At 46.2% G+C, this 27,743-nt stretch overlaps 2 protein-coding genes across 6 annotated transcripts in view; one reads left to right on the top strand and one right to left on the bottom strand.

The window, feature by feature from the left end:
• The window catches only part of LOC101000937 (dimethyladenosine transferase 1, mitochondrial), a 64,838-nt gene extending 63,236 nt beyond the window's left edge, over positions 1-1,602 (top strand). Inside the window, exon 8 of one of the 2 annotated variants that reach the window (XM_031661339.1) lies at positions 369-1,602. In XM_031661339.1, coding sequence (XP_031517199.1) covers positions 369-521 — 153 coding nt within the window. In that variant the 3' untranslated portion in view covers positions 522-1,602. The remainder of the gene's footprint in view (positions 1-368) is intronic. The other variant, XM_031661344.1, reaches the window with a different exon arrangement.
• The window catches only part of LOC100999794 (TIAM Rac1 associated GEF 2), a 115,476-nt gene that overhangs the window by 7,967 nt on the left and 79,766 nt on the right, over positions 1-27,743 (bottom strand). For all 4 annotated transcript variants that reach the window (XM_031661338.1, XM_031661336.1, XM_031661337.1 and 1 more), the window contains 5 exons: positions 9,080-9,259; positions 5,777-5,845; positions 5,068-5,193; positions 4,134-4,242; positions 1,720-1,899 (listed from right to left, as the gene is read on the bottom strand). In XM_031661338.1, coding sequence (XP_031517198.1) covers positions 1,720-1,899; positions 4,134-4,242; positions 5,068-5,193; positions 5,777-5,845; positions 9,080-9,259 — 664 coding nt within the window. The remainder of the gene's footprint in view (positions 1-1,719; positions 1,900-4,133; positions 4,243-5,067; positions 5,194-5,776; positions 5,846-9,079; positions 9,260-27,743) is intronic.

Below are 27,743 nucleotides of genomic sequence, written 5' to 3'. Positions count from 1 at the left end.
ATAAATCATATTTATTTAAGAATAAATAAATATTTATATTGTTTTAGATCCTATCCAACAGTAATAATGGAGTCAAGATTCAACTCAGGATTCCAGACCAGTACCCACTAGCAGGAGCATTACATTCAGAATAAGTCACAATAGCCCACTGTAGCCCAGCCATTAGAATGAAGAACAGCAAAATTATCTTCTACTTCAAATTCTTTTTGAAATGAGGCAGAGTATCAGTGAAAAGTATCACTAATAACGACAACTGACATGTATGGAGCACTTTCTACTCAGCAAGGATTACGACAGGTGATTTCTGTGAATCATCTCATTTAGTGTACACAATAACTAACTAAAGACTAATCAATCCCATTTTACAGGTGAGAAAAGTGAGTGCAGGATATTCTGCCGGAGTTCCAGAGAGGAAAGCACGAGAATGGAGCCAGGCTTCAAACTCAAGACTGACTGGGCTTAGGGCACCAGCTCTCGAGTTTGGCTTCCCCTTCTGGGAACCGGGATCCAGGTTTAAATAGAACATAACAACACCCCCGTACGTGACTGACTGACAGAACAATTGTTTACATTTATATATGGCATATGTTCATAACTTTCCACGAAGGAATATGAGGGATACATTATTTTATAAAAGCCAAAAAGCAAAATTTTAGGTCACTTCTAAATTCAGTATTCTTCATACTTTTTTTCTCCCAATTCAGCATTTTAATTCTATCTGGAGGGAAGTTTGGAAGGAAGTTTTTTAAATCAAACCCTTCTAAAGATGATCTTAATACAAAATGAAGTTTTTACGCAGTATGAATGCTGAACATAATTTGTATTATTACAGAATTTAACTGTCATACAAAAATGCTTTCCTCTTGTTGAGCTTGATACCAAAGTATGCTTGTCATGGAAAAAAGAGCCAGTTTAATTTATGCTCATCTCAGTATTTATTATTCAGTAATACTAAAGTGTTAGTAAGTCTCTCTCTCTCCCTAGAAATTTTATCACCTATGGTTTAACTGAACCTCCTAGTTTCAACATATGAACAAATCACTATCTCCAACCCAAATAAAGCCCCTCTTTAAGGATCCTCTACTTACTATCAAACTGCAAGGCTTTGTGTTTTTGACAAATTGTGTCTCAGGCCAGTAATTTCAGAGGTTCAAATGGTAACACAACAGCAGCGACTTGAAAGCACAACCCATCACTGGGAGTTTGGTTTCGGAGCCGAGCTCTGCTCACAAATCTCCACAAGGTGGAGCCTCACCCAACAAATCCGACCAGCAGCTCGGGTGGCGACCACCACAAAACTTAACCAAGTGATAGGAAAACAGGGCTGATTTTCAGTTCCAGCGGCAGTTTCACAGCCAAGTGACCTGAGGTAATTTACTTATTTTGAGAGTGTAGACGGAATCATCCCCGCATAGGAGGAGAATGGTGATACCCTGAAGAGATCATTTTTACCCAAGTATTTTGTAAGCTCTAAAGGAGTGACCAGACACCTAGCTACTTTCACATATTCACATGAAACCTAAGATGAACCATCGCAGAACTGAAAAGTGACACAGGACGTGCCACCAGGCGGGGAAGAGGTGAGCTGGCAGGCCCAGGGCACGGCAGGCAGCCCCTCGCCCGGGGGTGCCCCTCGCCGCCCTGTCCGGCCCTCGCCCGGGGGGCCCCTCACCGCCCTGTCCGGCCCTCGCCCGGGGGTGCCCCTCGCCGCCTCCTCACCCGTCAGGTGGTAATGTTCCTCGCTCTCCTGGTCCGTCAGGGACACCAGCTCCTTGAGCAGCAGCGGGTACTTGAGCACTCTCTGAACCGGCTTGATGAGGTAGGACTCCAGCGTGGAGGAATGCTGCTTGGTGGGGTTCCGGGCATCCAGAAAAGCCTTGAAGGCTTTGTCAGTTTTAGCTACAAGCAGATGGATAAAAGACCTTAGAAGAGCACAGTGGGGTGAATTAAATTCTTCATTTATCTTTTAACGTTTATAGCTCACCCATTTCTATAGTCCTCCTAATGCCATTCTTTAATAAAAACCCCAACACATCAGCGGGTCAGGCACCCAGCTGTCAGCGTGGGATTCCGCCTCAGCCCTGACCGCCCTGGAGCCTGGGAGCTTCCGAGGATGGAATGCAGGCTGCACGCCAAAGAGTAACACCGACTTAACATGCGGGAATGTCTGACTTAAAGACACATTTCATGCATATCCACGAGAAATATTGTTATAGGTGACCTAAAAAGTGAGTTTCAAACAATTCATTAAAAGCCATGAAGTGTGACCAGGCACAGTGGCTCACTCCTGTAATCCCAGCACTTTGGGAGGCTGAGGTGGGTGGATCATCTGAGGTCAGGAGTTCGAGACTAGCCTGGCCAACATGGTGAAACCCGTCTCTACTAAAAATACAAAAATTAGCCAGGCGTGGTGGTGAGTGCCTGTAATCCCAGCTACTCGGGAGGTGAGGCAGGAGAATCACCTCAACCCCTGAGGTGGAGCTTGCAGTGAGTCAAGATCGCGCCACTGCGCTCCAGCCTAGACAACAGAGTGAGACTCCACCTCAAAAAAAACAACATCAAAAAAGCCATTAAGCAATGTTATCCAGACCCTAAACTATACCCACAAAAATTTCATAAAGAAAAATAAACCAGTGTTTTTCCCACTGGCCTCACTCTAATTGTTGCTTATTCTTATTCTGAAAAGCAGTATCTTTTCTCCTGTAAAGTAAGGTGACAGGCACTGCAGCCTATACCCTTCACTCCACAGCTCCAAGCAGATTCACCGTTCGCACACCCAGAGCCACAGCTCCCTTCCACCAGGCATGGCAGTAGGACCCTCTCTGGCAGTGAAAACTGCCCCCTGTTCAGTGTCTAGTACCATGAAGGGTGTGTGTAGGAATCCAGGTGCATTTGGTTTGAGTACCAGCGGATACACCAGTGCTACTTGGATTCCATTAGTTGGCACTGGATGACCAGCTGCTTGGAATGTAGCTACTCTGAAGGAAGATAAACCCTTATTTGGGATTGTGTTGTAAGATCACATATTCCAGGAGATGCAATACCATTTTGAATGTGATTACCAGGCCAAGAAGGTGGTGACAGGACCCCTCTTCTTTATGACAAAGGAGGAACTGAGCAAGCCCTTGGTATGCTTTCATTGTACTGCATCGATTGTCAATAAGTATTGACAAGTACATTGCTATGCTTTCATTGTACTACAGACCGTCAATACAAAGGTGCTTGTGGGCCAGGCGTGGTGGGCCTGTAATTCCAGCACTTTGGGAGGCCTAGATAGGAGGATCACTTGAGGCCAGGAGTTCGAGACCAGCCTGGGCAACACAGTGAGACCCATCTCTAGGAACATTTTTTTAATTAATTAATTAATTTAGAAGAGGGTGTTTGTGGAAGGAAATGGCAACAGAGGTCAGACAACTGTCTAAAGCAGCTGGAGAAGATGGATTTGGGCTGGGTCTTGCTCATCTGAAGCACTCTAAGACCCCACTTTTTAAACATGGGGCTTTTCTTCTGGGATACCATGATGTTCTGGATTAAAATCCAATGGCAGAGCTGCATCCGTGGACATGAATGAGCACCAAGGGTGTCAGGATAAACCTCCAGGTGCCCTCCAGGCCCGCGCAGAGACCAGCACCGAAGAGCAACCTTTGGGAAATGTGAGCTCTTTCCAGGTGCACCGGAGAGACTTTACTTCCAGCTGGCAAACTTCTTGTGAGTTTGGTGGTAGTGGTTTGGTGGTAAGTTGTTGTGGCTTCTCAGGCTTAAGAAGGTTAACAAGGAAAAACAAAAAAAAAACATAGCATGCATTTCTTTCTACTCCCATCTAGGGTCTGGGGTTGCAAGTTTTTAGAGAAAGGAATTTGGCAAGAAAAGAATCCAGATGTAACTGACAGCAAAGTGACACGTGGCAAAGCAACATCTCTGCTCTCAGGCACATTTGTTTCCGGCGACCAGTAAACTGACAGAAACAGAAATCTTTCCCTTGAATATTTGTCACTGTCAAGGTCAAGGATGGACCTTAATACATCAAAATTGCACTTACTCTCTACCTGTTAAATACAGATTTACCCTTTACTAACAGTTAAAAATGCAAAAACAAACAAACAAAAAAACCATAAAAGGCATAAGCAACTTACCTCGCTCCAGAACCTTCTGTACTTTGATATGGTTAGCACAGAATCCACTGTACAGTTTAAAGTGGTCCGCGTAATAAAGGAAAGAGCCTCCAAGGGAAAACAGTAATTTCTAGAAGGGCAGAGGGGAAAGTCAAATCAGACATGGTTTAATCAATGCGTGCCGACTTGTGGCATTTGACGACCCCATAGCTTCTGTCAGACTCCACAGCACTAATGCCTTAAAGAAGTTCAGGCCTGCTCCGTCCACACAGGAGGCGGGGAACAGCCCAGGCGCTGCCCTGGCAGGTCTCTAGCTTGACTGCAAAGTTTCCAGCAGCAGAGCCTACTGACTGTGTTCAATCCAAGGACAAGAAACAAAGAAAGTTCTATAAAACTACAGCTGACAAGGTGGGATATAAACCATCTGAGAGGTTCATTAATAAAGCTGACTGTGCATTGCTTGGATAGAGTGATGCTGTCTGTATGGTTCCAGGTCCCCTTGGAGGGGCTTCCTACCACACTGTGGCTTACACGGATGCTATGGAGCACTGGTGCTTCAGAGAAGAGAGGGCTCGAGCCCAGCAATTAGAAACCTAGTCTGTTAATCCCAGATCCACATGACCACAGGGAAGAAGGATTGGGCGCAGGGTGTAGGAGCTCCGGTTTCAGAAGCAACCACCCTGGATATCCTTAACAGCAGCTGAGAAAAGAGCATGTGCGTGCTTAGCAACCAGGCGGGAGGTGCTGCCGGACTTCTGACTACCAGAAGTATGTGCACCAGGAAAAAAAAAAAAAATAAAGCCTCGCTTTACCACCCGCTAGAGGAAAACGGTGCAAGGAAATAGTCACAGGACAATAAACAGTCAATAGTCACAGGACAAGACATTCTTTCTCATGAGAGAATTTTGCACCTAGCCATTTCTTTTCACTTTCAGCCTAAATCTGAGATACTTACTCTAAACTGTGAGGGGGTTTCTAGGGTGTTAAAGTCAGATGATGCTGAAATCCCATCCTCCAGGGTCTCCAGAAACACCTTCTGAAACTCAAGCATCTCTGGCAAACTTCCAAAAAGTGACTCCATCTATGTGAAGATCAGGATTTGAAACGAGGGGATTAGCCATGAAGTTCAGGATACCACGCTAACTCTTAGGCCCACAAATAAATCACAAGGAAATTCTTCACGGAGAAGCAGACAGAAAGTAAATCCTTTAAGAAGACAGCACGTTCATTATGGGATATGGCTTATACATAGAAAGTTTCACAGCTCCATCCCCTATAATTCTCTATTTCTACAGGAACTTTTTAAGTGGATGTAAAGTTCTCAGAATTCAAATCAAGAAAAACGTAAGTCACTAGAAAAGAACTAATTATGTGGTTTAACATTACAAAGATATGTATTGAAAAGGAATTTCTGATCACACTCTCTTCTACCTCAAAAAGACCATAACCATCGCTCTGCCTTTGTAAACGCTCTGCCACTGTGTCATGCAGCTGAGGCCACAGCAGTGGCTTAGGAGGAGGCTATGCCTGGGACTCTCAGAAGACCCTTAAGTCTTGGGATGTTTTTTCAGGATCAATAGAGATCATCTCATAGGAGTTCTGCTAAAAGGCAAACAGAGACTAACCCGTGGATCACTGGACAGAAGGAAGGGGATTTTATTTACCTCATCTTGAGTAAGAAAGGTCTCATTCTGAAGTGGCTCCAAGTATAACTCAAAGAGGCAGCTCAGATCCTGAAAGAAAACACAAGAAAGTGTCTTCGATGCTTTAGTCTCCAAAATACCCACAAGATTTGGGTAGCAGTAACCTGGCAGCAGCTCCCAAGGCTCCCATCAGGATAATGAAGTTTATGCCTTGTTGAAATTTTTTTTTTTTTTTTTTTTTTGAGACGGAGTCTTACTCTGTCACCCAGGCTGGAGTGCAGCAGCACGATCTCAGCTCACTGCAACCTCTGCCTCCTGGGTTCAAGAGATTCTCCTGCCTCAGCCTCCCAAGTAGCTGGGACTACAGGTACACTCCACCATACTCAGCTAATTTTTGTATCTTTAGTAGGGGCCGGGTTTCACCGTGTTGGTCAGGCTGGTCTTGACTCCTGACCTCAGGTGATCCTCATGCCTCAGCCTCCCAAAGTGCTAGGATTTCAGGCGTGAGCCACCACACCTAGCCTTTGTTGAAATTCCTGACCCTAAAAGTAGTGATTATTGCTCACCTAATTCAAAGAGTTTAATATCACAATACAGGCAACAGCTGGATTCCATACCTTTATAGCTCAATCATTGCCTCTGCCTCTCTTTGGGCCACTGCAGCAGGGGCACTCACTTCCCTGCAGAGGAAGGAGGTCTGTGTGGCACTAGTGTCAGATGCAAACCAGCTCCTGGCTTCCTCTGCCTCAGGGAGCAGAGTGAGGTCCAGCGTGGAGCTGGGAGGGTCAAGATCTGGGGAGCCCTTCAACTTTGGGGCTGACTGATTTGCAGAATCTCAAACTCACATATTCAAAGTCAATAAAAAATTCTTACAGAGCTGCAGCTCTAATGGCTAAACTCTCAGCCATATTTGGGTCTCCTGTAAATGAGGCTCCAGCACGACAGTATAGTGGGAGTAGACTGCAGTTACAAAACCCATGAGCGAAAGATTTTGTTTAATAATTTGAAGCCAAAGCTGGGCATGGTCATGCCTATAATCCCAGCATTTTGGGAGGCAGAGGCAGGTGGATCACCTGTGGTCAGGAGTTTGAGACCAGCCTAGCCAACCTGGTGAAACCGTTTCTACTGAAAAAAAAAAAAAAAGGGCTGGATGTGGTGGCCCATGCCTGTAGTCCCAGCTACTCAGGCTGAGGCAGGAGAATCACTTGAACTCAGGAGACGGAGGCTACAGTGAGCCAAGATCATGCCACTGCACTCCAGCCTGGGTGACAGAGCGAGACTCCATCTCCAAAATAATAATAATAAAAATTTGAAGCCAAGGCCAGGATATAGTTTAGTGATAGAAAAGATTTCTCCTTTATTCTGAAGAATTGTGAGTCCTAAAATACAGAGGCAGTTGACTGCAAAGTCAGCTATAACAACTCCCTCACTTCCCAAGAGGGGAATCTAAGACCCAGAGCTTTATAAAGCCCAAAGCGCCCCGCAGAACTTTCTGGCCTTAGTTCGGAGGGCAAGGCAAGGCCTGTGACACGGATGCTGTTTCACAATAAAAACCTCCCTGACCTTCCCTCACCATATTCCACGCCGGACCGCTCAGAGAAGGGAGATGACAGAAGTTACGGAATCATACCTCGGGGAACACAGAGATGCCAGCAATTTCAAGGAGCATGCAGGGATCCAGGTTAAAAAACGACAAGATTCTGTGTTAAGCGTCAGCAACAAAAAGGAAATTAAGAGACGGTGGTGTGTGTGTGAATCACAACAGGTGCCAAGTGCGGGTTACTTTGCCCAAGGGTGCTGGGGCCTGGCAGTCATTCCTCACAGGCTGGTACTGCCCGGGAGGACTTACTGGGCCGCAAGGTCAGGTCCGCGCAGAGCTGCGGGGGCAAAGGGCTGTGACCCGAGGAGCCCTGAGAAAACAAAGTGCAGGTTTCTTGCAGAGAGAAGGGAGAGTCGGTCCTTGTCTACTTCACCCATGACACCATCTGAGTTTTCCTCCAGCCTGTCACTGAAATGACCCTCCCAGTGCAGCGCGGCCTAACAGGAAACTCTAACAACACTATTAACAAAAAGGGACATCGATTCTTCTCTCAGCTCTGCCCTTGACTCTGGGGGCGAGAGCTCCATGACTATTCTCAAGATGTCAGAAGGGCTCTGAAGCTTCCAAAATATCTACAGCTCCACACAGCGACATGGAAAAAGGAGACGGGATTATTCAGAACTTGAGTCTGAACAGCCCGGCTGTTCACTTCATCTCCACACCCTGGATGCAGGACAAGACACAACGGAAAATGAAACTAAATTGTCATCTCTCTAACTTTTCTTTCTCCCCTTTGAGACCAAAAGAAGGGGCTTTGGGAAGCTACGTGTGAATAAGGCCTTAGGTAAAGTCCAGGTAAAACAGTGACATCAACGAAAGGGGAAGCTCAGATCTGTCTTGCAGAGAAAGAAGGTAATAGCCGCATGTGTGTGCCAAGCCTTAATTCAAGGACTCAGCACCTCAGAATTGGAAGGCATTTAGAGAAGGGGGACCGAGTGTCTCAGACCCCAAATAAGGGAGTTGAAGGGGGCTGTCCACCAGGCAGCAAGACGGAGGCAAAGCCAGGGCTGGACCCTCAGCCCACCGCACCGCGCCGCACTGCTCCAGTAACTGACAAATGAAGCGAGCTTCAAATGGTCCCAAAGCTCCAGGAAACACTTAAAGCAAAAGAACGCTGCTCCCCAGGCTCCTGTATTCTTCAAAAAATCTTTCTCAAACCACGGACTTGGGGCTTATGAGATGAATAAATGAATTCTTCAGGTACTCAAGATACTCGGCAACTGCCCCTTCATACATGGTGCAAGGATATTCCCACGTGCTGACCAGTCCCCAGTGCATGCGCCCCAGTTCTACACGATGACAACCACCAGGGAGGGCTGGCCTGGGCCACCGCCGGGACTGTGGTCCTGGATCAGCCGTCACGTATGTACAGATTGTTCCCAAGTTCCTCATCACCTAAAATGATCTCTCTCCCCTTTTACTAAACCAGTACAGACTCCCTTCCCACAGATTGCAAATGACAAACCAGAACATCTGTTTCCATAGTGAAAGCTACCTTGGTAACAAAATAAGCCGAGGATCTGATTTTTTTCTAAGTCTCCTCAGCTCTTCCACCCTCTCACTCCTCCCCTCCCTTCTTTGAGCAATTCACTGATTCAAGGAGCAGGCGTCCCCCTGGGGAGTGGCCGGTGTCCCGGGCAGAAGTGATCTGGGGACCTCTGCCAGCTTACCACTCACCATCAGAAAAGAGGCGCGAATGCACGGATGCCCAGCGCTTCCCTTACCTTCACGTAGGACTTCTCTGTGTCCACAAGCTCCTGGATGACTTTGCGGAGGCGGTCTGCATCAGAGAGGTGGCGGGCCAGAGGCCTCGGAGGAGGATCCTGACTCTCCCGCGGTCCTTCCATGCCGTTGGCCTGAGTTTCGTTAAAACTCCTGCACAGTGCAGTGATCTGCTCAGCACTCTGAGAGAGGACAAGAGGTGGAAAATAATGCACGGGGCCCTCCCTGTTAGTATCCGCTGCCCCCAAGCGCACCAAGTGTCTCTGTCTGTGCCCAGCAGGAATCTCAGAGGGGCCTCTGTGTAGGGCAAAGGGTTTCATTCACCTCAGACCCCTCTGGCTATCATTTCGGATCTGAGTAAGGAAGATGTGCACCCACACTCCTGTTCGGTGTTTACACACAAGGCTCTCCATTGTCACATCAGCTGTTAGGTGTGTCTTTGGACCTGAAAATGCAGAGTCATTGCCTAGGGCTGACCCTCTGCAGTCGAGGTGAGGTAGCTCTGAAATCAAGAAGTTATGGCTTTCTAGGGAGCAACAAGAGCAGATGGCCTCAACAGGCCCACGCGGTCCCCTCAATGGTTGGCCTAATCCAGTTTTCCATCTCCCACACAGAACAGCCCGGAGAGACTCAGGAAAGACACAGCCCAAGAGCATTTTCAGGATGACCTGACCACAGTGGGCCTGCAGTTCTGCCCTCCAGTCTAACCGCTCAGCTCCACAGTTTTGTGGCAAGTAGAATTATGAGTAAAAAGTCTTGAGCTGGTGCACATGCTAGTAATGGAGTAGAAGCAGATGAAGATGGTAACACCCTCACCCTAAAAGGGTGCAGAGCCCTGCAGAGCCCTGCAGAGCGCACAGGCAGGGAGCAGAGGACACATAAGGCCTGGCGAGGATGAGCGGCCAGGGTTCAACCAGCCCCAGGGGAAACCTTCGCGAGGAGGGAGCTAAGCTGGTCTTAGCAGGGAGCCAGGACCAGGCCTAGGGAATGTGGGCTCAGAGGAAATACTCGCTCCCAGTCATGGGAAAGGAATCACATAGATGAAGAGACAAAAAGGAACATGACTATCTGGGGGGACCGCTGGCCTTTGATGCAAGCTCCAATTCAGACAGAAGCACCGTGCGCTGCTGCCTTCTCAAGGACAGCCTATCTGCATCCACCTGCCTTTGGCTGGAAAGCCTCACAGGTGTCTACCCTGAAACGCTTCCACAGTTGCCAGAGCAGGTCAGATTACAAAGTGTCCTTTTACTTCTCATTCTTTCCATTCCGCCCACACATCTCCACCCCACCTCACCACTTCCCCATCTGGAAGGCCGGTGAGGGCAGGGTGGCTTCTTCCTTTCACATCTCCGCCAGCAGCCAGCTCGCTGGTCAGCACAGGAAGTACTCAGCCCGCCTCTGCTGCACTGAAATTCTTACTGAACAACACAGCTGACTCCCAACACAAATGACTGGCATCCATCAAGAGCCAGCAACTTTTTGACTGTCAACTAAAAAACTCTCCTTTTCTCAGCTGAAATGCCTTCATGCCTGACCTCTATCCATCTCTGTCTTAGGTAAGATGCTGAACTTCTCAGCAGCATCTCTTAATATTTACGTAATTCATTTTCTTTGCTTGGATATTGCAGAACACAGCTTACACAAGCATGTTGGTCAACCCGGGTAGCCTGATGCATGCTTTTTATACAATCTGTCTCTTGACAAACTGAAGCACCCCAAAGACAAAACAGGCCACTCTCAACTGCCCTCTCTGTTCTATGCCCCAACCCCCGCCAACACAGTTGTCATATGATGGAAATATACAATCCACATTAAAACTCAACATTGATCTCTGGCTGGTCTTTCAGTTCAATTCAGTGGGCATCAACTGAGGGCCTGCTCTGTCTCCAAAAAAGTAGAAGAAAGTTCCTACACAAAGAGGTAAGACTCATCAAGGATGGAAATCCCAAAGCATAGCCTAAGGCAGTCTGGAATCAACACAGACTTGTGTGGAACAAATGAAGAGTTATAATGCACATTAAATGAATAGAGGCAGCATTTTGGAATCGGTTGTCCAGGAAGGCTTCGGTGAAAGGGTTGTAACATGTCCTGGAGGGAGCGTGCTCCAAGGGAAAACCAGAGAATGTGCCAAAGGTGCAGTGGGAAAAGGAGCCCAGTAATGTTCCAGGCCTACCTCAAGGGGCAGGTAAGGGTGAGATGCTAACAGATGTCTGCCGTGGGAACTCCCAGATGGCTGAGCTCCTTCAATAGAATCGCTTCTCTTTTGAGTGGGCCATACTGAAAAGATAACTGAAAATGTGGAGGCAACTTCGGAGCTGGGTAACACGCAGAGGCTGGAACAGTTTGGAGGGCTCAGAAGAAGACAGGAAAATGTGGAAAAGTTTGGAACTTCCTAGAGACTTGTTGAATGGCTTTGACAAAAGCACTGGCAGTGATATGAATTATAAGGTCCAGGCTGAGGTGGTCTCAGATGGAGATGAGGAACTTGTTGGGAACTGAAGCAAAGGTGACTCTTGTTATGTTTTAGGCAACAGATTGGCAGCATTTTGCCCCTGCCCTAGAGAGTTGTGGAACTTTGAACTTGAGAGATGATTTAAGGTATCTGGCAGAAGAAATTTCTAAGCAGCAAAGAATTCAAGATGTGACTTGAGTGCTGGTAAAGGCATTCAGCCTTATAGAGGAGGCAGAGCATAAACCTTTGGAAAATTTGTAGCCTAACAATGCAATACAAAAGAAAATTCCATTTTCTGAGGAGAAATCTAAGCTGGCTGCAGAAATTTGCACAAGTAAAGAGGAACTGAATGTTAATCCCCAAAACAATCACAAAAATGTCTCCAGGGCATGTCAGAGGTCTTGGCAGCCCTTCCCATTACAGGCCTGCAGGCCTAGGAGGAAAAAGTGGTTTCCTGGGCCAAGCCCAGGGTCCCCATCCTGTGTGCAGCCTAGGGACTTGGTGCCCTAAGTCCCAGCCAATTCAACCATGGCTGAAAGGAGCCAACACAGAGCTTGGGCCATGGCTTCAGAGGGTGCAAGTCTCAAGCCTTGACAGCTTCCATGTGGTATTGAGCCTGCCAGTGCACGTAAGTCAAGAATCAGGGTTTCGGAACCTCTGCCTAGATTTCAGAGAAGGTATGGAAATGCCTGGATGTCCAGGTAGAAGTTTGCTGCAGGGGCAGGGCTCCCATGGAGAACCTCCACTAGGGCAGTGCAGAAGGGAAATATGGGGTTGGAGCCCCACACAGAGTCCCTACTGGGGCACTGCCTAGTGGAGCTGTGAGAAGAGGGCCACCATCCTCCAGAGCCCAGATCCACTGACATCTTGTACCCTGTGCCTGGCAAAGCTGTAGACACTCAACACCAGCCTGTGAAGGCAGCCAGGGGGGAGGCTGTATCCCGTAAAGCCCCAGGGACAGAGCTACCCAAGACCATGGGAACCCATCTCTTGCACCTGCGTGACCTGGATGTGAGACATGGAGTCAAAGGAGATCATTTTGGAGCTTTAAGATTTCACTGTCCCACTGGATTTCAGAATTGCATGGGACCTGTAGCCCCTTTGTTTTGGCCAATTTCTCCCATTTGGAATGGCTGTATTTACCCAATGCCTGTACCCCCATTGCACCTAGGAAGTAACTGACTTGCTTTTGATTTTACAGGCTCATAGGTGGAAGGGACTTGCCTTCTCTGGGAAGAGATTTTAGACTGTAGACTTTGGGGTTAATGCTGAAATGAATTGAGACTTTGGGGGACTGTTAGGAAGGCATGATTGGTTTTCAAATGTGAAGATATGACATTTGGGAGGGGCCAGGGCAGAATGATATGGTTTGGCTCTGTGTCCCCACTCAAATCTCATCTTGTAGCTCCCATAATTCTCCTGTATTGTGGGAGGGGCCCAGTGGAAGATGATTGAATCACAGGGGTGGATCTTTCCCATGATGTTCTTGTATTAGTGAATAGGTCTCACAAGATCGGATGATTTTAAAAACAGGAGTTTCTCTGCACAAGCTCTCTCTTTGCCTGCTGCCATCCACATAAGATGCAACTTGCTCTTTTATTTATTTTTTTGAGACAGAGTCTTGCTCTGACGCCCAGGCTGGAGTGCAGTGGCACAATCTCAGCTCACTGCAACCTCTGCCTCCTGGGTGAAAGCAATTCTCCTGCCTCAGCCTCCCAAGTAGCTGGGACTGCAGGTGCCCACCACCACGCCTGGCTAATTTTTGTATTTTTAATAGAGATGGGGTTTTGCCATGTTGGCCAGGCTTGTCTTAATCTCCTGACCTCAAGTGATCCACCCACCTCAGCCTCCCAAAGTGCTGGGATTACAGGCGTGAGTCACGTCTGGCTGTCATGGGTGTTGCTTAAAAAACTCCCCCACGTGTTGCTAATGTGTGGCCTGCATGAGAACTGCTAGTCTACTCTTCATACAACTTGCATTCTGCTTCGATTTCTGGGAGTGGTGCTGGCTCCAGTGGGATCACCTGTCCCAGGGTCCCCACTGAGGTATGTGGACTGAGCTCACAGGCTAGAGGAAATAGATGGAATCACAGCCATGACTCTGGTGTTCTGGGTGTGGCCCCCTATGAACTGAGCTAAAATGTTCATGATAATGCTCAGACTCCAAGACTCACTGATTTGAAATCTCTATACTGGGATTTGCAGCAGCAGCTCAGACAATATAATTCTGCAGTCCTGAAAACTAACAGTTCCCAGGGCTATAGAATCTATATTAAGCTTGAATATACTGTATAAAATAAGAGCTGATAAAATGCATCATAAGTTTAATGGCATCTGGTGAGATTATGGCTTTGCTTTACTGGGATGTCAAAAATCACACCTAACAATGCAGTGTTAAAGTAACGAGATCTTACAAATAAAGTATCTTGCCATTTTAGAAAACCAGAACTCATTTTATGAACTTTTCTGGTAAGATTAACTTCCAAAAAGTGAATGTTAGCTGAGATTTTTCATAGCAAATCTACTTCTTAAAGTACAACGATTAAGTGCTCAAGTGCTAGAAAGCCACCTTTTACACATTTAACATTTTAGCTGTTGTCTAAGGGAGTTGGTGAGGATTACTTGGGACCAAAAGGAGGCAGGGCCCCCAGAAGGAGAAGAGTAATCATAAACGTGACTTTTCAGATTGTATCTGAAGGAGTCACTGGGGTGGTTACATTTCGGTTCATCCATCGTTCGTGATGTTTATGAACATTAGAGGGACATTCTGGGTGGACCTGATCAGCACTTTATAGGAATAGTGATTATCTGGGCTAGGATGTCTTCACATGCATATGTGGTGACAGGCCTGAAAAGCACAGATGAGACTCAAAAGGCCCGGGCTGCAGTCCAGTCTCAGCCCCTAGCCTTCCATGCGCTCCTGGGCAAGTCTCGATTCTAAGTCTTCAGTGTCCTTCCTGATGAAGAGGCAGCAAGAATGCCTATTCCATCAAGTTACCGCTAAAATTGCCTCTTGGGTCAAGAAGAAAAGGAAACTCGTGTTTGCTGAGCAGTTGCTGTGCGCCAGGCACAGGCAGGAGGTTTCTCATAGAACATGCCAGCATTGCAGTTTTACCATGACTCTCCAGGGCTTTCCAGCTGACAGGTGAGGAGGCTTCAGCCACACCTTAAATGGCACAGGGGGCCCATTCCCCTTTCTAGCTCTGCTCCTCTCTCTACCTCCAGTCCCTCTTTAGCTCTGCTCCGTCTCTAGCTCTGTTCCCCTCTCTAGCTGTCCACACAGCCCCTGCCACTCCCAGGTATTTAGCAGAGCACAGGCAAAGCAATCTAGTTCCTCACGCCTCCTGCTGCCTCTGCCTCCCATGCGGTCAGGGCTCTCCTGGCCCCAGGTGTTCTAGGGATGCAGCCACCTGCCTCTGGAGACCACCTGTGCTTAGAGAGGCAAACACAGCTCATATGCAGACAACTGGGACATCTATTGAGCCTATTCCACCCCCAACCCAGGAATGCTGCTTTAAAAGCAAAAGACTGGCCTGGCACAGTGGCTCATGCCTATAATCCCAACACTTTAGGAGAATGAGGCAGGTGGCTCACTTGAGCCCAGGAGTTCAAGACCAGCCTGAAAACCATAAGGGAAACCCATTGCTACAAAAGATTAAAAAAATTAGCTGGCCATGGTGGCACACACCTATGGTCCCAGCTACTCAGAAGGCTAAGGCAGGAGGATCGCTTGAGCCCAGGTCAAGACCATCCTGGACAACACATAGAGAAACCCATCTTTACAAAAGATAAAAGATTAGCTGGCTGTGGTGGCACACGCCTGTGGTCCCAGCCACTCAGGATGCTGAGGCAGGAGTTCAAGGTTACAGTGAGTTATGAGGACACCACTGAGTGACAGAGCGAGGCCCTGTCTCTAAAAGTAAATAAATACAAGCAAAAAACAGATGATCACAAGCTAGGACTGGGAGTGTGTGAGGATTCAGTGGCATGTGTATATGTGTGTATAACGGCATGTGTATATGCAGAATAAAAAACACGGGCACTTGAAGTGGGGGCCTCAGACTGGTGTTTTCCAGTTCATAGCAATCAATGCCACAAACTTGGGTTCATCACGGGCCTCAGCTTTCATAAAAGAGCATGAAACCAATATTTTCTTTATGAAGTCATAAAACAATTAAATGAAAACATTTTTTCCAAAAACTATGCTATCTGGAAAAGCAATGATATTAAACTCCACCCCCACCGCCAAAAAAATTTTCTCTCAAATTGTTTTTGTTTTGTTTTTTTGAGACAGACTCTCACTGTGCCACCCAGGTTGGAGTGCAGTGGTATAATCATAGCTCACTGCAGCCTCAAACGCCTGAAATTAAGCGACCCTCCCACCTCAGCCTCCCAAGTAGCTGGAACTCCAGGTATATGCCACCACACCCAGCTAATTCTTTTGATTTTTAGTAGAGAAGGGGGGGTCTCACTATGTTGCCCAGGCTGGCCTCAAACTCCTGAGCTTAAGCGGTCCTCCCATCAAACTGCTGGGATTATAGGCATGAGCCACCACACCGGGCCTTTGTTTCAGGTTTTTAAGGTTATACTAAGGTTAATGGTTGATCCTTGCTTGAAAATGATTTTATCTTATTTATAGACAAGGAGCGGCCCACTCAAGAGCTCTGAATTCAGGCAGACGTCTAAGCAGTTATTTTTGTTTTAATGTTATGGATAAGGACATCTTCTTGTCTATTTTCAAGGAGCCCATAAACCCATTTCTTAGGAGTGGCAAGAAAACGGCTTAGGACGATCAAGCAGCTCGCCTAGACCCTCTTTGAAGGGATGCAGGGACAGAGTCTTTGTCAAACCAAGCTCTGAGTCACTCAGATGAACCTTCTAATCTGGGCTCAGCGCAATACTTTTCATTAGAAAAATGCCATGACGGCCTCCTCTTGATGAGAGTTTGTGAAATCTGTTCCCTTGATCACAACAACTTTGATATTCTCTTTTGTCTTACTTAGAGACATCACAGCCTGAGGCCTTTCAACTTTCCTGTGAGTTCTGGAATCTAAAAAAAAACTACTATGGGATAGGTACATCACATTACCCAGAACTATTTCAAGACGATGCCTGAAATTTCGTAGCTACTGCATGAAATACGTGGCAGGAGTCCACTGCATCAGAAGCTGAGCTACGGGTGCCCGCCTTTCCTGGCTCAGGGTGCAGCTGTGGCCTCATTTAGGGATTCTGGGTACTGCAAACTCTTGTCAATGGCACTCGTTTATATTGCTTGAGCTCAGAAAACACTTTCAGTCTAAGAAAAAAGGTTTAAAAGTGCTGCCTAATTTGGGGTGATGTTGCATACAGAAACAAGGATGAAGGACAGCATTTGCAGTGTGTACTATATTTCAACTCCTGGTTTAGAGGAAAAGCATGTTAACTTTGGGGGGAATCCGAAACAGACATAACCAACACAAAGCTACAAGGAAAGAGGCTGCCACGCTGTTCGGTGAGCTGGTCCCGTCACTTTGCAGTATGATCTTTTGGCAGATCCCTGGCTGCCCCTCATGGCCTCCTCTCCCTCTACATGCTGACCCACTCTGTGTTGAGCCATAGGCCTGGACTGAATCCTGACCCACTCTGTGCTGAGCCATCAGCCTGGACTGAATCCAAGTCTAATGTCCTCAGAGTTTCCCCAGGACATCAGTCAGAAGAACTAGGGTTCTGCTGCTTCTCCTGCACCTAAATAGAAAGCTAGAAAAAATACAAAATACATTTAGGCCTGAGACAAACAGTCAATTATCCTTAAGGAAAGTCAAGCCCCAGGAAGGGTGTGGTTTATATGGTTTGTGTTCTCATACACTGAGCACTTACAACATTCCCAGTTCATTGTCTGGAAGGCATGAGGAGGCTGCACTACGAAATAATCTCAGAGCGCAACGGCACTGTCAGCTGTCACACTGGAACAAATTCATTAAGTCAGAAAAGTTCCCTTTAGGAAAAGAGAAAAAAAAAAAAAGACTGAAAATTGCACAAAAGACTTTTTCTCAACTCACTCTGAACTTCGTGAAAGTCACTGTCTAACTTACAGAAAGATCTAATATTATCCTCAAATATCACTGGCAGGGATGGAATCTAGAAGGACCACAGAGGGCTGAATGACTTCCCAGTTTTGTTTGTTTGTTTGTTTGTTTTTGGAGACGGAGTTTCGCTCTGTTGCCCAGGCTGGAGTGCAGTGGCGTGATCTTGGCTCAGTGCAACCTCTGCTGCCTCCTGGGTTCACGCCATTCTCCTGCCTCAACCTCCCATGTAGCTGGGATTACAGGTGCGTGCCACCAAGTCTGGCTAATTTTTGTATTTTCAGTAGAGACAGGATTTCCGTTTCATCATGTTGGTAAGGCTGATCTCAAACTCCTGACCCCAGGTGATCTACGTGCCACGTCCTCCCAAAGTGCTGGGATTACAGGCGCGACCCACCGTGCCCAACACAGACGATGCTCTTGAGTGGAGATGGATCCTGCACACCTGGACTGCACATGGGAACAAGGGGCCCCTGGCCTGCACATTCAGCTGCAGCTACCCTGGGCCACCCCACTGCAGCCAGGTCAGGATTCTAGGGCTGAACTCTGTTAAGTGCGTGGGGGGAAGCTGGCAGGGCCCACAGGCCGATAGAGGGCAACCCCCCATCCAGTTTCTCCTGGACTGGCATGCTCGGTGGAGCTGAGGAGGAAAAGGGCAGCATGTCAGTCCCTTGGCAGGTACAGTGGGAGTTAAAAAAACAGGTTCAAGATCCTAGTGACGTTTACAGTTGAGAGACAAACCATTCATTTGATAGTGATACACTGAAAATTCCAGGGAAATGGCATGGAAGTTTTACATTTATCAAAATGGTACGAAAAGGATGAAGAAATGCTGCTCCAAAGAGCCCATATTATTTGTCTTCTAGACTAGACGGTTCCATTTCCAAAGGTTCTATTTCCTGGGCAGAATGAGAACATAAACTGAAAGTAAACAGTCACCTAAAGAAATTGCGGTATGAATAGGAGCTATATGCAGCAGCTGCCAGTGATGCCAGAGACCAACATCTGCTGACCAGAAGAGAAGGACATGATTTACTGGTAAGGGAAGAAAGTAGGGCCGGGTGCCATGGCTCACGCCTATAATCCCAGCACTCTGAGAGGCCAAGGTGGGCAGATCACTTGATGTCAGGAGTTTGAGACCAGCTTGGCCAACATGGTGAAACCCCATCTCTACTAAAAATACAAAAAAAAAAAAAAAAAAAGCCAGGCTTGGTGGCATACGCCTGTAATCCCAGCTACTAAGGAGGCTGAGTTGGGAGGATTGCTTGAACCCGGGAGGCAGAGGTTGCAGTGAGCCAAGATCGTGCCACTGTACTCCAGCCTAGGTGACAGAGTGAGACTCTATCTCAAAAAAAAAAAAAAAGGTAGGTCTGCCATTTTAAAGTAATTTTTATGTATATTTACTACATATAAATATGCAGGCATAGATTTTTATAAAATTGAACTACATGCATAATAAATGCAGTGGTTAACACTGCCTTTTAAGTGATTTTAATCTTTTGGCTTATCTGAGCTTTCTCATTTTTTTATAGCAGTTGAATTTTTACAATTTTTAATGGAATCTTTTCCTACCACTTAAAAAAAAATGACTTGAGGCAGAAAAGGCCTGATAAGACATTCTGCTTCCATAAAGACACTAATGAACAAGAATGGCACCATCACTCCTTGAGTCTGGCTGGGAAGACAAGCTTTGAGCAAGTCATTCACCGGTGACCAGTGCCTGAAGTGTGGGGTCCTACGGAAACACAACAGAGAGCTACTCTGGTTGGAGCAAGGACGGGAACAGCTAACAATGGAGTCAGGGTTAAAGTCAGCTAAACTACGTACAGCTTGGGGCTGGGGGAAGCACAGAGTGTGTCAGGAACTGAAGGCTAGTGTAACTGTGGCCCAAGGCAGGACAGGCAGGGTCTGGCAGGTGCGAGTTAGGAACTATGGACACCGCAAAGACAAGAAGGGCATGAGGTGGTGAACTTTCTATGAAGGAGACGAGCTCAGGGGAGAGCAGGGATGGGTGGAGGAGACCTACCTGGAGGTGAGTTCAGCAGCCCCTACCACCTACTGGACACATAGCTTACAGGTGACAGCATGATGGGCTATGTGGTGGATGTGCACTCTCGGTGCTACAGGTGTCACCTGGTGATATGGTTTGGTTCTGTGTCCCCACCCAAATCTCATCTTGAATTGTAATAATCCCCATGTGTCATGGGAGGGACCTGGTGGGAGGTAATTGAATCACGGCAGTGGATTTCTCCCATGCTGTACTGGTAATAGTGAGTAAGTCTCACAAGATCTGATGGTTTTATAAAGGGCAATTCCCCTGCACACGCTCTCTTGCCTGTCGCCATGTAAGATATGACTTTGCTCCTCCTTCGCCTTCTCCCATGATTGTGAGGCCTCCCCAGCCATGTGGAACTGTGAGTCCATTAAACTTCTTTTTCTTTATAAATTACCCAGTCTCAGGTATTTCTTCATAGTGGTATGAAAATGAACTAATACACCTGGGCTCTGCCCCCTTTCATGATCCAACTGCAAGAGTAAAACTCACACCAAGGGCCTTAGAGTGTGCTTGGGATTAAGCTTTCCTTCAACAATTACTTTTTTCAAGACAGGAGACTTAGGCACACAGGCTCTGAGTTAAAACCTTGGCCATGGCAATGACCAGTGGTGTGATCATGGCTAACTGCTCCCTGACTCAGTTTACTTGCCTGAAAAAGCAGGGATCACATTTAAAGGGTGGTCGAGAGCATTCAGTGAGATAAAATATGTAAAAATACTTAGCACAGTACAAGGATTCCACAAAGACCAGGGCTCAATGAAAGTTATAATTTGCACAGGGCGTTCAATGTCTCAAGTTCTTCTATTTTTACAAGTATGGAAGAATAAATTTTCCGAGTGCCCCAAAGGAAGGGCAAGAACAGTCAAATTCATCCATCAGCAGTTTCTTACTGGGCACCTCCTGTCTGCCAGGCTCTGTTCTGGGTGTGGGGATAAAAGGCAGAAAGAGACGACAGGCACAGTGACAACAAAACTCAGTATCTCAATAAAGTGGAGAGGACTATGGGGAAGAGTAACACAGAGGGGAGGCGTGCAGAAGGCCAGGGCTGGAATGAGCAGCTCCAGTCATGTTCAGAGAGGGAGGAGGTGGGTGGCCACCGCTGTCTGGAGGAAATGTGGACTTACTTCCCCGAGAAGGCAGAGGGCATGTGCATGTCCCAAGTGGCAAATCCTCGGTGCCTAGAGGGCATGCCCCAGGAAGGCAGGTCAGAGCTGCATGCTGGAGAGAGGAAGCGCCATGGTCACTGCTGTGGGGCTTCCCAGACCAGAGTCACAGGCAGGGCCCCTGCTCCCCAGGAGGAAGCAACTGAGCAGCTGGTGGCAGAGCAGTGGGAACAGGAGGAGCGTCGGGCTTGTGTGTCCTCGCTGCCTGCCTTCTGCTCGGTTTCCTTATTTAACAGGAGTTTGGTCGGAATTCAGGAATGATTAAGATGTTCTCTCTGCCAAGGAAGTTTCAAGGGCCGGTGCAGCATTTCTACACAACCAGCCACCTCTTTCACATAAAATTCTGGGAGTTTCAATGTTACCCTTAAGGCTAATCTGTCTAATGGATGCCTCCTGTGCCAGGAACTGCATTTTTCTCTAACCCATTTTTCACCCGGAAAGAAAGATAAGGCTTTGCTTCTGATTAACCTGTGCACCAAGAAAGAGGCACATGGACCAGAACTTTTTCTTGACTTCTGGATACAAAACTATGACACTTATAGTATAAAAAACTCTAATGACCCCACTCTGAAACAAACAGGTGAGTCAAGGTGGATCATCAGAGAAGGGGTCAGCAAACTAAAGCCTGCGGGCCAAATCCAGCCTGCCACTTGTTACTGGAAATAAAGATTTATTAGAATTCTGCTACAGTCATTCCTGCTGTCTGCTCCTGTAAATAAAGTTTTATTAGAACTCTGCCATGCACACTCATCTCCATATTGGCTATGGCTGCTTTCACGTTATAATAAAGAGTTGGCTAGTTTTGATGGGCTACAATATTGACTATCTGGCCCTTTACAGGAAAAGTTTGCCAACTCCTGTTATAGAGAGATGAACCCAGATCAAAAAAGATTCTTCTTTTGAAATAAAACTCAAAATAATTTATAAAAATTCATTCTGAAACTTTTCAGTATGTAAAGTATAAATTTTTTAAATGACTTTTATATGTTGTTATTTGTCTAGAGACTACAATGATACTTTAATTCACACAAGGTATAAAAACTTTTATGTCGTATCCTTTCAACTATGTCAAAACAACAACAACAACAACACACCTGCCTGCTTACCCAGCTCAGATCCAGGGCTCAGAAAAACAATGCCTAATTTCTCAACAACTTTTACTGTATTTTGTGTTGCTTTTTGATAAACGGGATAATTCTTTTTGCTTTTCCTGTGTCGTGATTTGGGGCATTAAGACATACTTAAATTCTTTGTGATAACCTTATATCATGTTACATTCATTCTAAGTACACTTATCTAATTAAAGAAGCCTCTAAACCAGTATCTTTCTGCTTGATTTTGGGGGAAAACATGTGCTCAACTATGACTTTTCTTATCTTTTAATATTACCCTCCATCTACACTTTCTCGTCCAGAAGTATTTATCCCAGTTCACAGCTCTCTTTTCATTCTGTCCCTTCAATCTTCTCATAGCCTAACTTGTATTCTGATAATCACATAAATTAGTTTAAACTTTCATATTTACAATCTCTCTCTCTTCTGTGGTGTTTTAACATTTTCATTCTAGCTGGTTTCCATGATTACCCCAATTTTATCAAACACAACATTTCTATTCCAGGGTTATGTCTCTGACTTAATTCTTGGCAAATGATAATACATTCTTGAGCAGTTTTTGCAAGAAAGGTCTTTATTTTATTTTATTTTTTAGAGACAGGTTTTTGCTCTGTTGCCCTGGCAAGCAGTGGTGTGATCATAGTTCACGGTAATCTCAAACTCCTGGGCTCACGTGATCCTCCTGCTTCAGCCTCCCCCACGTTTTGGGATAACAGACATGAGCCATCATGCTCAGCCAGGAAAGGTCTTTATTGTTACATACTCTGAGACTGTATTGAGTTGAGACTTTTTTCTTTTTATATATTCATGATTGGACACTAAAGCGCCAAAAAGATTATCACTTTATTTGAAGACAAAATGTGTCAATAACAGCAACTATAACCAAATTATTGACAGACTAGAGCTCTGACAAATCTTCGTTAGCCACCAATTTCCTGGGCAGGTAGAGTCTATCCTACGGAGGACTGAGGACAAAATTCAGTTGAACACTGGAAGGGGGAGATCCCACACTCTTAGCCTTAACAGTTCAGGCTGTGTCCACCCAGCTTTGCTTAGGACAGCTCTGCCCAACTACCTGAGCCCAGACTGTCCCTTAACTAAGCCCTCCCTCCCTTTCTCTGGCTCCCTAGAAATTGATTTTCTTTCTAGTTGTAATCCATGTGGGTTCCTGCCTGCCTTAATCTAGAAAACAAAACAAAAAATAGAGCAGCACCTGGCTCCCAGGTACAGACCAAGCACTCTGCTCTGATAATAGTTCTAAGATGCTCAGAAAATAACTCGGTTGCACCTATTCCAGTTCATCGCTGACAGTCCTCGGGCATCTTAGATGCACTTCTAGACTGCTGACGAGGCTGCGTCCTCTGCTGGGTCTCTCCAGCTGTCACAATCTACCTGCTTTTGGAACATAAGTCTGGGGTCTCCACATCCTCACAGATTCCTCTTGTCGACGGGGGGGGTAACCAACTTTGTAAATTAAGCTAAAGAACCAAAAAGTCGTGTCCAGATTTCTAACATCATACCTTGCAAGTTCACAAATACAGTCGTTCTACCTTTAAATCAATTCAAGAGTGAATACACCCATACGCTATGAGTCTGATATTTAAACACAGTTTTCTCTCCTTTCTTCTACACGCAGTGCCATGTTCTCCTTACTAGGCAGTGTGGTGTCATGGGAAGAAGTGCTTTAGAAGCTGGCAGGGCTGGGTGCGATCCGTGGTACAGTCACTGCCTAGGACACACTGGTCTGCCAGTCGACATCTCTGGATTTGAGTTTTCTTATGCTAAATGGGGGTGGTAATATCTGTTCAATACGGCTGTGGGGAAAACGGGTTTAAAGTAGTGATGTATTTAAAACACATTGTATTCTCCATGGGCTAAGTCTCCGCAGCCTGGCTCAGCACCCTCGCAGTTTATTTACAAAGCCATTCCGTGTGCCTCGTCTTTATTTCACCTCACAGCCAGGAAATAGTTGTGGAAATGGAATCCCACTTTCTTAACAAATAAGGATTCAGGGGAGTGAATGATTTTTCCAAAGCCCGCTGTGAGTGCATGGAAAGCACCAGCACTTCTGGTCCAAGTATCTTTTCACTTTCTGCAACAGCAAATTAAGAGACAAACATCTACTTTCCCTTCCAACTTAGTAGAGCAGGAGGGAAAATCCTTCTAGTTAACTCTCCTGTTTCTTATGTATCCCACTCTCCGAGCACATACTGCAAATGTGCTATTTGGGATGGCCTTTGCCACGGGACAGTCAGAGCTAACTCAAGATGACAGCAACTCAGCAACAGAGACAGGGGCACAAAACAAACAGCTTGACTTGCCCTGGATCATTCTTCGTCAAAAGAAACCAAGCCACAGTTTCACTGACGGGGACAGATACACAGGGGCACAGGCTCTGACTTGGGGGAATGAAGGGGACTATGTCTCCACCTGAATTTGTTGCAGACAAATTATGAATTCTTAAAGATTTTTTTAAGCATTTAAATTTCACCATCTGCAATCTTTTTTTCTTCCCTGCCCTCCCCAGGCCCCCCCACCCGAGATGGAGTTTCACTCTTGTTGCTCAGGCTGGAGTGCAGTGGCATGATCTCTGCTCACTGCAACCTCCACCCCCTGAATTCAAGTGATTCTCCTGCCTCAGTCTCCCAAGTATCTGGGATTACAGGCACGCACCACCATGCCCAGCTAATTTTTTTTTAGTAGAGATGGGGTTTCACCATGTTGATCAGGCTGGTCTCAAGCTCCTGACCTCAAGTGATCCACCTGCCTCGGCCTCCCAAAGTGCTGGGATTACAGGCCTGAGCCACCACACCCAACCTACCACCTGCAATCTTTTGTTTCCACTTAAAAGCAGAGCCCACAAAGATGCTCAGACAGATAAGGGGGCTACTGAGGCTGAGCAGCCTTGCATCCCATTCCCCGCTGGTACATTAGTATCTTATGACACCCTCAGCAGTCACGCTTACCTCTACTGATGGCTGTTCTTTCCAGTTTCATGGATCAAAGATGCCTTTCATCACTTATGAGGAATGGGATGGGGGCAGGGAGACAGGGTCCAGGAGCTAGGACTTTGTCTGAAATCACATCCTCTTCATGCTTAGAAAGCCCTACACTTTCTCTTCTAATATTGGCTTAAAATAATGCTTGGAATCTGGTTTCAAAAAAATTGGAGCTTCTGGGAGGAAAGTCATAAGTGTATAAAACATCGAATTATATGTTAATATCCTGGCAACCTTAATTAGGCAGGGGTACTGTCAAGGACTACTTGCCTTAAAGTGAACACAGATACCCTGCATGCCCCTTTAATTATAGTTTTTGTTCAATGTTTTTTGCTGGATTTGAGTAATACAATAGTCATGTCTGGCACCCTCATCAACAGGTTCTCGAAATAATGATAATCTCGTATGGAACAATACCTATCTTTATTTATATAAGTATTTATCTGAGACTTTACGACTCTATAATCTACACTGAGTTCTAACAGAAATGGAATAAGATTTAAACTAAGAACTATCATTTTCAATCAATTGCTTGACAGTTCTGATCAAACTTCTTAAAAATAGAAATCAATAAATACATGGGAACCAAAGCCAGGTATCCCTGGTGGTGAGAAGAAGAGCTGGAGATCTAGGGAAGACGGCAGAACCAGGACACTCCAGCAAGAAAAAGACGGAAGAGACAGAGTGAGGGTGACAGAATGTGAATGGAGACTTTCTTTAAAACCCCACACCACACTTAGAAGTTATCTGTAAGCCTCACGTTGGATTACTGCTTCATCGTCCACCTTTCTGCATCTTGGTAACTCACCTGTAAAAGCCCCAAATTCAAGACCTTGGTGCTCAAATGAGAGGAAGGCAGAGCACCTGCCTGTCCTGATGTGCATGTCACCAGGGCGCTCAGAGTGCCCTTTATCTATGCCTGAATGAACCAAGAAGGGAGTAAATTCTTAAAAATCCCAGTTGGGTGCGGTGGCTCATGCCTGTAATCCCAGCACTTTGGGAGGCCGAGGCAGGTGTATCAACTGAGGTCAGGAGTTCGAGACCAGCCTGGACAACACAGGGAAACCCCCGTCTCTACCAAAAATACAAAAATTAGCTGGGTGTGGTGGTACATGCCTGTAATCTGAGCTATGCTGGAGGCTGAGGTGGGAGAATTGCTTGAACCTGGGAGGCAGAGGTTGCAGTGAGCCAAGATTGCACCACTGCACTCCAGCCTGGGGACAGAGTGAGACCCATCTCAAACCAACAAACAAACAAATAAATAAATAGAAAATCCCAAAACCAGCTGAGAGCGGCGTGCAAGGTAGGAAGATGGCAGGACTCCTCCAGGCATGCAGCATTGTGGTTTCTGAGCAGTTGGTGATGAAATCCCCGGCTGTGCAGATGCCAGGTCAGAACCTTCTAAGCAGCTGCGCATCTCAGAGCCTCCTCCTCTGCCAGGTGTTTTCTAAAAACACCAGAGGACTCAGGTGGCAGCAAAGAATGAGAGAGTGCAAAGGCAGGTGAAAAGCAGAGGCAGCAGCATGCGCTGGAAGCTGAATAAACACAGTCGGGATGTGGAAGGGGCAAGAACCAACAAAAGGATGAAAGAGGGAAAGAGAATTGGGGGTGCCTTTAAAACAAACCTCCATTCTCCTCCTTCGTCCCACACTAATGACATATCCATGTTTTTCTTGCCCTTTTCTTCATGTTATTATCAAGACAGCAGGAGATGAATTTACAAAACGAATGATCCCATCTTTGCCTTCAACAGTTAGAAGCTGGTGTTTGATGGTGAAAATACCATCATGTGTACCTGGATGAAGCGCTCCCAGACAGAGTTTTTCCATGACCCCTCCTCCCTCAACTCCAGAGCGTGACACACACATCTACTCTTAGCTGAGTCTACAGAGGAAATTGCAAAATGACTCAGAACAATTTCTCACAACTTACTTTTCCAAAAGCAAAAGCAGCCATCACCGTGGAGCTGGGACTTTATCACAAGGTGAGAATCTGCTATGAGTCACCAAAGGCATAGAAAATGCCTTGAAACTCAAAACACATCTTCATTTACTCGGTACAAGGCTTCCACCGGACTACAATCTCTACGCAACAATATTTACAGAAGGCATCAGGGTGACGATTTCAGAACTTTGAACGATGGTGAGCATTCGAGAAGGCCTCAGTGAAGGGGATTTAATGAGTGAATGAACGATACGACACTACGCCCACCCCCTTGGTAAATATTAAAATACCAGATGAGATTCCAGGCACCCACACAGGGGCAAGCCAAAATTACACAGTAATTGTGCCTATTACTTCTCTAAAGGAAAAAGGGCAAACGGCAACAAGGGCTTAGCTAATTTGCTGACAGGAAAAGGGGCAAGAGTGAAATTCACCGGCAACACCCTTGCCGGGGGGGGGGGACACAGGAGCCGCGGCTGCCTGAGCTTCCCTTAAGCTGAGCGTATAAAACAGCCGTCCTAGTCCATCAGACAGCTATTTATTTTACTAAAGAGATCCATGAAAGTTTGGTTTGGGATCAAAATGTTAAACTTCTTACTCCAAAAAAACCCATTTTGTTCACTAATGACAGAAAATAAAACTTTCAAAATGCAGAAACACCCCGGCACCTAATGCTGCAATTGGTTTTCAACAATCTGGCTTTGCATCCATTGAAGTGCAGAGTAAAAAAAACGTTAAAAAAAATCTGGTGATGTCTAACCACCATCATCAATATAATCTATGCTGCTCTCAACCTAATAATTTATTTGCCATCTAGGGGTTGTTATTTATTTAACATTCCTCAACATCTCTTAGCACATTAAAAAAATAAAGCATTAA

Source organism: Papio anubis, unplaced genomic scaffold (assembly GCF_008728515.1).
Source record: "Papio anubis isolate 15944 unplaced genomic scaffold, Panubis1.0 scaffold132, whole genome shotgun sequence".
In the NCBI taxonomy this organism is placed as follows: Eukaryota; Metazoa; Chordata; class Mammalia; order Primates; family Cercopithecidae; genus Papio; species Papio anubis.
This window is presented reverse-complemented; position numbering and strand designations above follow the sequence as displayed.